The following is a 12427-nucleotide window of genomic DNA, read 5'->3' on the forward strand; positions in this document are numbered from 1 at the left end:
AGCCACCACACCCAGCTAATTTTTTTGTATTTTTAGTAGAGACGGGGTTTCACCATGTTGGCCAGGCTGGTCTCAAACTCCTGGCCTCAAGAGATCTGCCTGCCTCGGCCTCCCAAAGTGTGGGGATTACAAGCATGAGCCACTGCGCCCGGCCTAAAGGAAATGTTTTACGAAAAAGAAGTGGGGAAGTTCTCTCTTCCTTTTGGCATCAGGGAAAATTTAAAAGAAAAAAAATTTTTTAGCTATGTATGTATCTAAATATGTAAATATCTAAACATGGCTTACCACTATGAAATAGGTTCTGTGGTTTGCTTACAGACTCTTTCATGTGGTACTTTCCAGGTCTTTATAATATAAAATTTAGGCTAGAGTCTACCCATGACTGCACTTCTCAAAAGAAATTATAGGCTGGGCGCAGTGGCTCATGCCTGTAATCCCAGCACTTTGGGAGGCCGAGGCAGGTGGATCACCTGAGGTCAGGAGTTTGAGACCAGCCTGGCCAACATGGTGAAACCCCGTCTCTACTAAAAATACAAAATTTAGCCAGGAGTGGTGGTATGTGCCTGTAATCCTAGCTACTCAGGAGGCTGAGGCAGAAGAATCACTTGAACCCGGGAGGTGGAGGCTGCAGTGAGCCAAGATTGCGCCATTGCACTCCAGCCTTGGCAACAGAGCGAGACTCCATCTCAAAATAAATAAATAAATAAAAATAAAAAAGAAATTATAAAATATTTCTCGTTACCTGAATGGCTCCAGTTCCCCTCTAGTTTTACAGATTTAACTGCTCATTCTCTTCCTGAACTCACATTTTAATCCTGAAAACAACTGTGGGCTAACAATAGTCCTAAAGGACAGTGATGAACCTCCAGTTCCCTACACCTGAATGAATAGTAAAAGATATATTTTTCTGTTTTTCCACTGACAGAAGCAAGAGTGCCTCAAATGAACGTTCATGCCAAGTGTTAATATTTGATGATGAACCTAATATTTTCCCAAATTGGACTAACAAAATTTTATCAGAAACCATTCTAACACCATACCATTGCATTTGCCTGGCTCACGATTATGTAAAAAAACGAAATGTAAATGATTAACCTAAGACCATGGTGATTTACATATATAGCGAAAGGTTTTGTTCAAAGGCCGTTTAGCATTTAGCAAACAGCAGTTATGTTCTATGACAGAGCATAGTGACATCCCTGTTGTTTTCAACTCTTATAATTGACAAAAAGTATTTGCAAAACATAAAGGAAATCAACAAATTTGCAATACAGATCTATATTTTGCAAAGTTAGTTTTAGCCATTAAATACCAGTTTTTAAAATGATTTAAATGGGAACAGTTGTAAATAAGCTAGTACAAGAACAGTCATATATAGTCAAAATAAGCATGAGAGAAGCCATAATTCAATTAAGATGGTTTACCATACCTTCACTTCCCTATCCAAAATTGTGAGAAAATCAAACTATATCTTTTTCCAGCTACCTACTGCTGGCAAATGGATTGAAATTTGATTTATTGGAAAAGAAGCTGCAGTATGTAATTGTCTAAAACTTATAACATTATAACTTCTTGGATTTTAGAAGAGAAATAATTTGTATTAATAAGGCTTTTCTGTGGGAGCAGCTTACTTAAGTTAGGTTGTATAGTTTCACTAGTTGCTTCTGAAAGCCAGATACATATTGATGGATAGGACCACTTGTTTTATTCTACGTTTTCCTCATCAGTACAGTTTTCTAATTCCTGATGTCTATCATGTGGCAAACACAATACAGTCACAAGACTCCCACAGTCAATTGTGATAATCAGGGCATGATATTGTAGGGAAAATCTGTGAGTGGGAAAAAATCCTGATTCCCGAGTTCTCTTATTGGGATGGAGAGCCTGTGGAAACAACTGGCTGTTCTTTGGTTAGGGAGATGCCAAACGAAGCACAGTACAGATGGGTAAGGTGGTCTTGGAGAACAGGACTGCTTGAGAGATGCTGGCTAAACGGAGTTTCCTTGAGTTGCACAGCAGTCAGATCAAACCAGGGGAAAGGCCTGAGGTGAAAGAAAAATTGTTACTTTTTTATGTCTGTTCAGTATATCTGATTTGGCTGTCAAACACATCTTTTAAAGAAAGTTTTCCTCATAACCTTTTCATAAACTAGAAATTCAGCTAGAACTAGTCAATGTGTAGATTTAAGTGTACTTAATGGTGATTTATCACACTTATGTACATTTCTCTAAGTGTGTTTGGAGAGGAATTCATAGAGAATTATTGTAATATTGACATTGACACCCTTTGCAGAATATTTTTCTTGAATTTAGAAAGAACATAACATAAGAAGATCGTGGACATTAAGCAAGGAAGAAGTCTTATTGCTTTAAGATAGCCTCTTTAGCTGTATAGATTAAAAAGTAGGCTGGGTGCAGTGGCTCATGCCTGTAATCCTAGCACTTTGGGAGGCCAAGGCAGCAGGATCACTTGAAGTCAGGAGTTTGAGACCAGCCTGGACAACACAGTGAGACCCCATCTGTACAAATTAAAAAAAAAAAAAAAAAATTAGCTGGATGTGGAGGGACACACCTGTAGTCCCAGCTACTCAGGAGGCTGAGGTGGGAAATTGCTTGAGCCCAGCAGGTCAAGGCTGCAGTGAGCTATGATCACACCACTGCACTCTAGCCTGGGCTACAGAGTGAGACCCCCATCTCTAAAAAAACAGAGAGAGAGGAAAGTTAATATGCAAATGAATACTTAACGGGGCAACGTTAAGTATTAGTCTATAGTGTAATTCAAGTTAAAAAGCCTTAAGATGGCCGGGCGCGGTGGCTCAAGCCTGTAATCCCAGCACTTTGGGATGCCGAGACGGGCGGATCACGAGGTCAGGAGATCGAGACCATCCTGGCTATCACGGTGAAACCCTGTCTCTACTAAAAATACAAAAAGTTAGCCGGGCGCAGTGGCGGGCGCCTGTAGTCCCAGCTACTCAGGAGGCTGAGGCAGGAGAATGGCGTGAACCCGGGAGGCGGAGCTTGCAGTGAGCTGAGATCCAGCCACTGTACTCCAGCCTGGGCGGCAGAGCGAGACTCCGTCTCAAAAAAAAAAAAAAAAGAAAAGCCTTAAGACATAGGGTTTCGATATTTTTCAAAAGATCAGGAGAGCCAGGCACGATGGTGCGCACCTGTAGTCCCAGCTACTCAGGAGGCTGAGAGAAGAGAATTTCTTGAGCCCAGGAGTTCAAGGCCAGCCTGGGCAACATAGTGGGACCCTGTCTCTTAAAAAAAAAAAAAAAGATCAAGAGTAAGGCTAAGGCAAAGATACCTGCTCTTACCAGTCTTATACAACACAGTACTAGACAGAAGTTCTAGGCAATGCAATAAGGCAATAAAAGGAAATTAGAAGGCATGGACATTGGAAAGGAAGAAATGAAACTGTCTCTATTCATACATGACATTATTATCTATGCAGAAAACTCCAAGGAATCTTTTTTTTTTTTTTTTTTTTTGAGATGAGTTTCATTCTTGTTGCCCAGGCTGGAGTGCAATGGTGCGATCTCAGCTCACCGCAACCTCCGCCTCCTGGGTTCAAGTGATTCTTCTGCCTCATCCTCCCAAGTAGCTGGGATTACAGGCATGCATCACCACGCCTGGCTAATTTTGTATTTTTAATAGAGACAGGGTTTCTCCATGTTCGTCAGGCTAGTCTGGAACTCCTGACCTCAGGTGACCCACCTGCCTTGGCCTCCCAAAGTGCTGGGATTACAGGCATGAGCCACTGCACTCAGCCCAAGGAATCTATTTTTAAAACCTCCTAGAACTAATGAATTCAGCAAGGTTGCAGGATATAAAATAAACATATAAATATCAATTGTATTTATATATAATAGTGATAAACATGTGAACACCAAAATTGAAAATGTTGTTTCATTTATTGTCACTCCAAAAAATGATATACTTAGATGTAAATCCAATAAAACATGTACAAGACTTGCATAATAAAAACTATAAAATGCTGATGAAATCAAAGAATATCTAGATAGAGAGACATACTATATTAATGCGTGGGAAAACTCAACAAAATGTCAGTTTTCCAAAAATTGATCTATAGATGTAATCATAAAATAAAAATTATTGACAACACCAGTTGCTGGTAAGGATGCAAAGAAACTGGATTATACATTGCTAGTGATAATATACACCGGTACTACTATGAAAAACAATTTGGCAGTGTCTTAAAAAAGTAAATATGCAACTACCAAATGACAATAATTACACTCCTGGTCATTCATTCCAGGTAAGCGGACACTTATGTTCACACAAAAGCCTGTATATGCATGTTCATAACACCCTTATTCATAATAGCCAAAAACTGGAATCAACCCAGATGTCCTTCAACAGGTGAATGGTTAAACAAATTGAGATACAGCCATGCCATGGAATATTATTCAGCCATAAAAGCCACTATTAATACACATAACAACTTGGATGAATCTCCAGGGACTTATGCTGAATGAAAAAAGCCAGTCTCAAAAGGTGGCATACATATGATTCCATTTATATAACATTCTTGAAATGACAAAATTATAGGAATGAAGACCATATTAGTAGTTACCAGGTTTGCAGCTGTGAGGAGGCAACATGAAGAATTTGTTAGTGAAAGAAACTGTTCTATATCTTAACTGTATCAATGTCAATATCCTGGCTGTGATATTGTGCTACAGTTTTGCAATATCTATTTCCATGGATGGAAAATGGGTAAATGGGTACATGGGATTTCACTATTATTTCTTAACAATTTCATGTGACTCTGTATTTATCTCAAAAAAAAAAAAAAAAATCTTGGCTGGGTGCAGTGGCTCACACCTGTAATCCCAGCACTTCGGAGGCTGAGGCAGGCGGATCATTTGAGGTCAGGAGTTCAAGACCAGCCTGGACAACATGGTGAAACCCTGTCTCTACTAAAAATACAATAAAATCAGCCAGGCTTACTGGCTGAATCCCAGCTACTCAGGAGGCTGAGGCAGGAGAATCGTTTGAACCTGGGAAGCAGAGGTTGCAGTTAGCCGAGACTGCACCACTGACTCCAGCCTGGGTGACAGAGCTCAACTCCATCTCAAAAAAAAAAAATCTTGAATTCCAGTTTCTGGTCCAACATGTAAAAAGCTAGAAGTTGCCACTCTATCCTAACAATAATTAAAAAGCTGAACTAAAAAATCAATAACTCTTTTAGATGTGTAAGAAAGGTAGGGTCAAGAGCAAACTACTCTCCCTAAGACTGCAGGGACCAGAACGCAAATGCTCAGAATTAGCTTGCTAGAGGAGAAGCTCATGGGCTGAAACCTCTAGGGGAACCCAGTGCCAAGATAGGGAACCCGGAACTGTAACTGACAAGTTGCTGGAGGTTCAGAGTGGACAAGTCTGAGAATAAAAATGTCAGGGGGACCCAGTTACTGGGGACCCTCACACATGATTTTTACTTCTAGGAGTTCAGCCAGGTTCTCAGTGATATCTGAGAAGAAGCCCCTTGTGCTTCCGTCAGAGGGAGAGGAAAAGGAACCATTTTGAAATATGCCATCTTAGCAAGGTTTGCCCTTGGGAGAAACTATTTAACCAGAGCCAAACCTTCTGGGGTTTTGTCTGAGCCTGACTGACCTGGGGGAAGAGAAATAGCCAGTTCCAGTCAGGTCTGCCCTTCCACGTGGAAGGAGTGGGCTCCTCAACTCCAGCCCACTTTAGCCATCCTGTTCCACTGAAGAAGGAAAAAAACCCTGAGAAACACGTGTGAAGTGTCCAGAGCACAGGCTCACTCAAAGACTGAGACCTACTCATAGGACTATAGAACACCTCCCCTCCTCGACTCCTTACTACATTATTAAAGTCCTATTTACAGGCCAGGTGCAATGGCTTACACCTGTAATCCCAGCATTTTGGGAGGCCGAGGCGGGCAGATCACAGTGTCAGGAGTTTGAGACCAGCCTGGCCAACATGGAGAAACCCCATCTCTACTAAAAATACAAAAATTAACTGGGTGTGGTGGCATGCACCTGTAATCCCAGCTACTCAGGAGGGTGAGGCAGGAGAATCGTTTGAACTCAGGAGGCGGCGGTTGCAGTGAGCCGAGATCGCGCCATTGCACTCGAGCCTGGGTGACAGGGCAAGACTCCCCCCGTCTCAAAAAAAAAAAAAAAAGGCCTATTTACACCAGTTCTTTTTACCTGGTACATCATGTCTGACTATCAAGAAAAAGTTAACAGGCATAGTAAAAGCCAAAAAACAAAAAAACACCAAAACCCACACTTTGAAAAGGTAGAACAAGCATCAGAACCACATATAGGAGGAATATTGGAATGATCAGACTGGGAATTTAAAATAACTATAAGACCAAGCAAGCTGACTCGCTCCTGTAATCCCAGCAATCTGGGAGGCCGAGGTGGAAGGATTGCTTAAGCCCAGGAATCCAAGCTTGGGCAACAAAGTGAGACCCCAGTCTCCACAAATAAAAAACCTAGCCAGGCATGGTGGCATGTGCCTGTGGTTCAGCTACTCGGGAGAGGTGGGAGGATCACTTGAGCTTGGGAGATTGTAGCTGCAGTGAGCAGTGATCATGCCACTGCACTCTGGCCTAGGTAACAGAGCAAAACCGTGTCTCAAAAAATGAAATATGACTAATATGTGAAAGGATCTAATGGATAAAGTAGACGGCAAGAACAGCCAGACTACGGAAGCAGAAAGAAGGAAGTTCCAAGAACCAAAAATAAATACTACTCATCAAAAACACTGTGACAGACATGAAGAATGTCTTTGAGGCCCCTATTAGTAGACTGTACATGGCCGAGGAAATAATCTCTGAATTTGAGGATATTTCAACAGAAACCTCCAAAACTGAAAAGCAAAGAAAACAAAGACTGAAAAATATCGAACAAAATATCCAAGGGCTGTGGGACAACTACAAAAGATGTAACATGCACATAATGAGACTAGGAGGAGGAGAGAAAGGAACACAAGAAATATTTGAAACAATAGTGACTGAGAATTTCCCTCAAATTAATGTCAGACACCAAACCACAGATCTAGGAAGCTCAAGAAGACACCAAGCAGGATAAATAACAAAAACAAACAGAAAACTATACCTAAACATATCATTTTGAGACTACTGAAAAACAAAAATAAAAAATCTTGAGATAAGCCAGAGGGAAAAAAACACCGTATCCATAGAAAAACAAAGAGAAGAAAGCTGATTTTGAGAATCATGTGAGCAAGGAGAGAGTGCAGTGAAATATTTAAAGTGCAGGAGGAAAAAAAAAAATCACTAACCTAGAACTCTGTGCAAAGTTATCCTTCAAAAGTGAAGGAGAAATAAAGACTTTACCAAATAAAAATGGAGGGAATTTGTTGCCAGTAGACCTGGCTTGCAAGAAATGTTCAAAGAAGTTCCTTAGAGAGGAGGAGAATGATATAGGTCAGAAACACAGATCTACATAAAGAAAAGCAGAGCACTGAAGAAGGAACAAGTGAAGATAACTTTAGTTTTTCTTACTTCTAATTGATCTAACAGATAACACTGTAAACCAGAAAGTATCTGAGACAAGTGTCAGTCAATTTAGAAAGTTTATTTTGCCAAGGTTGTGGCTATGTGCCTGTGACAGAGCCTCAGGAGGTTCTGATGACATGTACTCAAGGTAGTCGGGGCACGGCATGGTTTTATACATTTTAGGAATACAGGAGACATCAATCACTATATGTAAGATGTACATTGGTTTGGTCTGGAAAGGTGGGACAACTTTAAGTGGGGCTGGGGTTTCCAGGTCATAGGTAGATAAGAGACAAATGGTTTTATTCTTTTGAGTTTTTGATAAGCCCTTTACTGAATACACAATTTACAGGAACAGTCTGTTATGCCTTAGAATGGCTTAGTGAAACAATAGGGCAAATGTTTAAATGTATGTTGCAAAGTTGTAGGATACAAGATTAATATGCAAAAGTAAGTCTCTTTTCTATATACCAGCAATGAACAAGTGGAATTTGAAATTAAAAACACATTACCATTTATATTAGCACCCCCCAAAATGAAATACTTAGGTATAAATCAAACAAAATATGTACAAGATCTATATAAGGAAAACTACAAAACTGATGAGAGGAATCAAAAAACAATGAAATAAATATAGAGATTTCGTGTTCATGGAGAAGACTCAATACTATAAAGATGTCAGTTCTTCCCAACTGAATTATACATTCAATGCAGTCCCAATCAAAATCTCAGGAAATTATTTTGTGGATATTGAAAAATTGACTTTCTAGTTTAAATGGGGCCAGGTGCAGTGGCTCACAACTGTAATCCCAGCACTTTGGGAGGCTGAGGTGGGTGGATCACTTGAGGTCAGGAGTTCGAGACCAGCCTGGCCAACATGGTGAAACCCCATCTCTACTAAAATACAAAAATTAGCTGGGCATAGTGGCGGGTGCCTATAATCCCAGCTACTAGGGAGGCTGAGGCAGGAGAATTGCTTGAACCCAGAAAGCAGAGGTTGCAGTGAGCCAAGATGGTGCCACTGCATGGAGCATGAGCAACAGAACGAGACTCTGTCTCAAAAAAAGAAAAAAAAAGTTTAAATGGAAGAGCAAAAGACTCAGAACAGGCTGGGTGTGATGGCTTATGCCTGTAATTCCAGCACTTTGGGAGGCTGAGGCAGGAGGATCACTTGAGGCCAGGAGCTTGAGACCAGCTTGGGCAACATAGCAAGCTCCCATCTCTACAAAAAAATATAAAAAATTAGCTGGGCAAAATGGTGTGCACCTGTAGTTCTGTAGTTCTAGCTACTCAGGAAGCTGAAGTGGGAGGATTGCTTGAGCCCAGAAGGTTGAGGCTACAGTGAGCCATGATTGTGCCACTGCACCCCAGCCTGGGCAACAGAGCAAGACCTTGTCTCAATGACAAAAAAGACTCAGAATAGCCAACTCAGTATTGAAATGGAAGAACAAAGTCAGAGGAGTAACACTACTCAACTTCAAGACATACATTAAAGCTACAATAATCAAGATAGTGTGGTATTGGTGAAAGACAAATAGAGTGGAACAGAATAGAAAGCCCAGAAATAGACCCACATAAATATAGTTAACTGCTCTTTGACAAAGGAGCACAAGCAATATAATGGAGAAAAGACAGTCTCTTCACAAATGGTACTGAAGCACTTGGACATCCACGTGCAAAAAAGAAAAAATGAATCTAGACACAAACCTTACACCCTTCACAGAAGTTAAGTCAAAATTTGTCACATTCAGAACTATAAAACTCCTGGAAGATAACATAGGAAAAAATCTAGCTGAACTTGGGTTTGGCAATGACTTTATAGTTGTTAACACCAAAGGCATGATCCATGAAAAAAATAATTGACAAGCTGAACATAATTAAATAATTTAAATTAAATAACTAAAACTAAAAGCCCCTGCTTTGTGAAAGACACTGTCAAGAGAATGAAAACACAAGCCACAGACTAGAGAAAATATTTGCAGAAGACAGATAAAGGACTGTTTTCCAAAACATACAAAGAATTCTTAAAATTCAACAATAGGAACACAACCCAATTTAAAAATGGGCTGGAGACCTTAACAGACACCTCACCAAACACAATATACAAATGGTCAATAAGCATATGAAAAGATGCTACACATCAGGCCAGGCATGGTGGCTCACGCCTGTAATCCCAGTATTTTGGGAGGCCAAGGCAGGCATCACCTGAAGTCAAGAGTTCAAGACTAGCCTGCTAACATGGTGAAACCCCATTTCTACTAAAAATACAAAAAATTAGCTGGGTGTGGTGGTGGACACCTGTAATCCCACCTACTCGGGAGCCTGAGGCAGGAGAATCGCTTGAACCCGGCAGGCAGAGATTGCAGTGAGCCAAGATCGCACCATTGCACTCCAGTTTGGGCAACAAAAGTGAAACTCCAGCCGGGCGCGGTGGCTCAAGCCTGTAATCCCAGCACTTTGGGAGGCTGAGACGGGCGGATCACGAGGTCAGGAGATCGAGACCATCCTGGCTAACACGGTGAAACCCCGTCTCTACTTAAAATACAAAAAAATTGGCCGGGCGAGGTGGCGGCGCCTGTAGTCCCAGCTACTCGGGAGGCTGAGGCAGGAGAATGGCGTGAACCCGGGAGGCGGAGCTTGCAGTGAGCGGAGATCGCGCCACTGTACTCCAGCCTGGGTGACAGAGCGAGACTCCGTCTCAAAAAAAAAAAAAAAAAAAGTGAAACTCCATCTCAGAAAAAAAAAAAAAAAAAAAACAAGGAAAATTTGACAGGAAAACTATATAGTTTACAACATTAATTAAATATTACAATCTTAAAGGAGAGGAGAAACAAAAATCTCATTAAATGCTTAAAAGGGAAACTGATAAAATTTGACATAGGTTTTCTTAAAACTTGAGAAGAGTAAAATTAGAATGAGTAAATTAGGGCTGACAAACTAATAGAAGGAAACTTTTTGTTTTTATTATGGAAATTTTAAAACAAAAATAGAATGAAACATAGAATAGTATTAAGTAAAAAAGAATTTAACAAAAAATAGTATAACAAATCTCTGTGTGCCTATCACTCAGATTTAACAATATCAATTTATAGCTAATCTTGTCTCATCCAAAACCCCACCTCTACTCCTTTATCCCCATCTGCTGGATTATTTTGAAGGCAATCCCAGACACTATATCACTTGATAGATTTATCACTAAAAATACAAAAATTAGCCAGGCGTGGTGGTGTGTGCCTGTAGTCCCAGCTACTCGGGAGGCTGAGGTGGGAAGATCATGTGAGCCCAGGAGGTGGAGGTTGCAGTGAGCCAACATTACACACCACTGCATTCCAGCCTGGGCAGCAGAGTAAGACCCTGTCTCAAAAAAATAAAAATAAAAACAAAAAAGTTAATGGAAAAAAAAGGCCCACCAAGTGCTCAACATTTAATTAAAATAGACCTACATCATGGCACATCATAAAATTTCAAGATACTGAGGTCAAAAGATCTTATAAGCTTCCAGAAAGGAAAGAAACAGGTTTCAGACAAAAGATTAAGAATTAGAATGGCACTGTGACTCTCAGCAGCAACTCTAGAAGCTGAAAGACAATGAAACAATGCTTCAAAATTCCCCCATCCAAGTACTAACCGGGCCTGACCCTGCTTAGCTTCCGAGATCAGATGCTACCAGGCACGTTCAGGGTGGTATGGCTGTAGATGCAATGCCTCAAAATTCTAAGGGAAAATTATTTCCAACCTACAATTCTATACCTGGCTATGTTCTCGATAAAATAGGAGTTTAGAATAAAAACATCTCAAAGAGTGTGAAAATTATTTCAATGCACCCTTTCTCAGGAAGGTACTGCAGGATATGTTTCCCCCAAATTAAGAAGTAATTCATGAGAGAGAAACAAGAGATGTTTCCATGACAGGAAACAAGAAATCCAATACAACAGAAAAGTGAGGGGAATCCCTGGGATAATGAAAAAGAAAAATCTCCAAGCCAAAAGTGAATCACAGGCATAGAAAATAAACTGTCCATTGATGATTGATTGGAATACAAAAGATAAGAGGGGAAGAAGAATCCAGGATTACTTCTAGGGTTCTGACTTGAACAACTTGGTGAAGCAGCATATAATTAGGTAAGAAACATTAGAAGAGCAGGTATAAGAGCAGGTATGTTTTTGGACATGGTGAGTTTGAGTGGAGATGGTGAATACACAGTTACCTAGGCATAGCACTGACATTTAGGCTAGAGATGGTCAGTGTAAAGATGGCAACCTAAGTCCCCAAAGTGGAAAAGATCACCAGGAACAAAGTATAGAATGAAAAGAAGTACAGCATGAAAAGAAAAAGGCCTAGGATAGAGCCCTGAAAACACCCAGATTTAAGGGTGAGGCAGAGGAGGAGCTAGCAAAGGAGGGGCCGGGGAGTCAGGAAGAAAATGAGAATGGGAGGGATCATGTCAGCCTAGAGAAGAGACTGCTTCAAGAAGGATGGCATGTTCAATAATTAAGGAAGAAAAAGAGTTTAAAGCATCCAGTGGATCTAGTGACATGGAAGTCACTAGTAATAAGAGCAATAATCTTTGCATATTAGATTATCAAAGATCAAAAATATTTATTTGATAGTTATCAAATAGAGAAGTGGCACCCTCATATGTTGTTGGTAGAAATGTAAACAAGTACCACATTTTTTATAAGCAATTTGGGAATACCTATCAAATATAAAATATAAATATGTATAACCTTTGACGCAGAGATTCTTTCACATATGCCACCAAAATACTGGTCCAAGTGCGCAAAGTACAGGAATGTTCAAAGCAGGCTGGGCACAGTGGCTCACGCCTATAATCCCAGCACTTTGGTAGGCCAAGGCGGGCGGATCACTTGAGGTCAGGAGTTGGAGACCAGCCTGGCCAACATGGCGAAAC

General features: G+C 40.6%; 1 protein-coding gene across 2 annotated transcripts in view; it reads right to left on the minus strand.

Annotated features, from left to right (window-relative positions):
* Positions 1 to 1262: 1262 nt before the first annotated feature.
* NOXRED1 (NADP dependent oxidoreductase domain containing 1) overlaps positions 1263 to 12427 on the minus strand; it is a 32295-nt gene continuing 21130 nt past the window's right edge. The window contains exon 6 of one of the 2 annotated variants that reach the window (XM_025392632.1): positions 1263 to 2042. In XM_025392632.1, the coding sequence (XP_025248417.1) occupies positions 1868 to 2042 (175 nt within the window). In that variant the 3' untranslated portion in view covers positions 1263 to 1867. The remainder of the gene's footprint in view (positions 2043 to 12427) is intronic. The other variant, XM_025392634.1, reaches the window with a different exon arrangement.

This window comes from Theropithecus gelada, chromosome 7b, assembly GCF_003255815.1.
Source record: "Theropithecus gelada isolate Dixy chromosome 7b, Tgel_1.0, whole genome shotgun sequence".
In the NCBI taxonomy this organism is placed as follows: domain Eukaryota; kingdom Metazoa; phylum Chordata; class Mammalia; order Primates; family Cercopithecidae; genus Theropithecus; species Theropithecus gelada.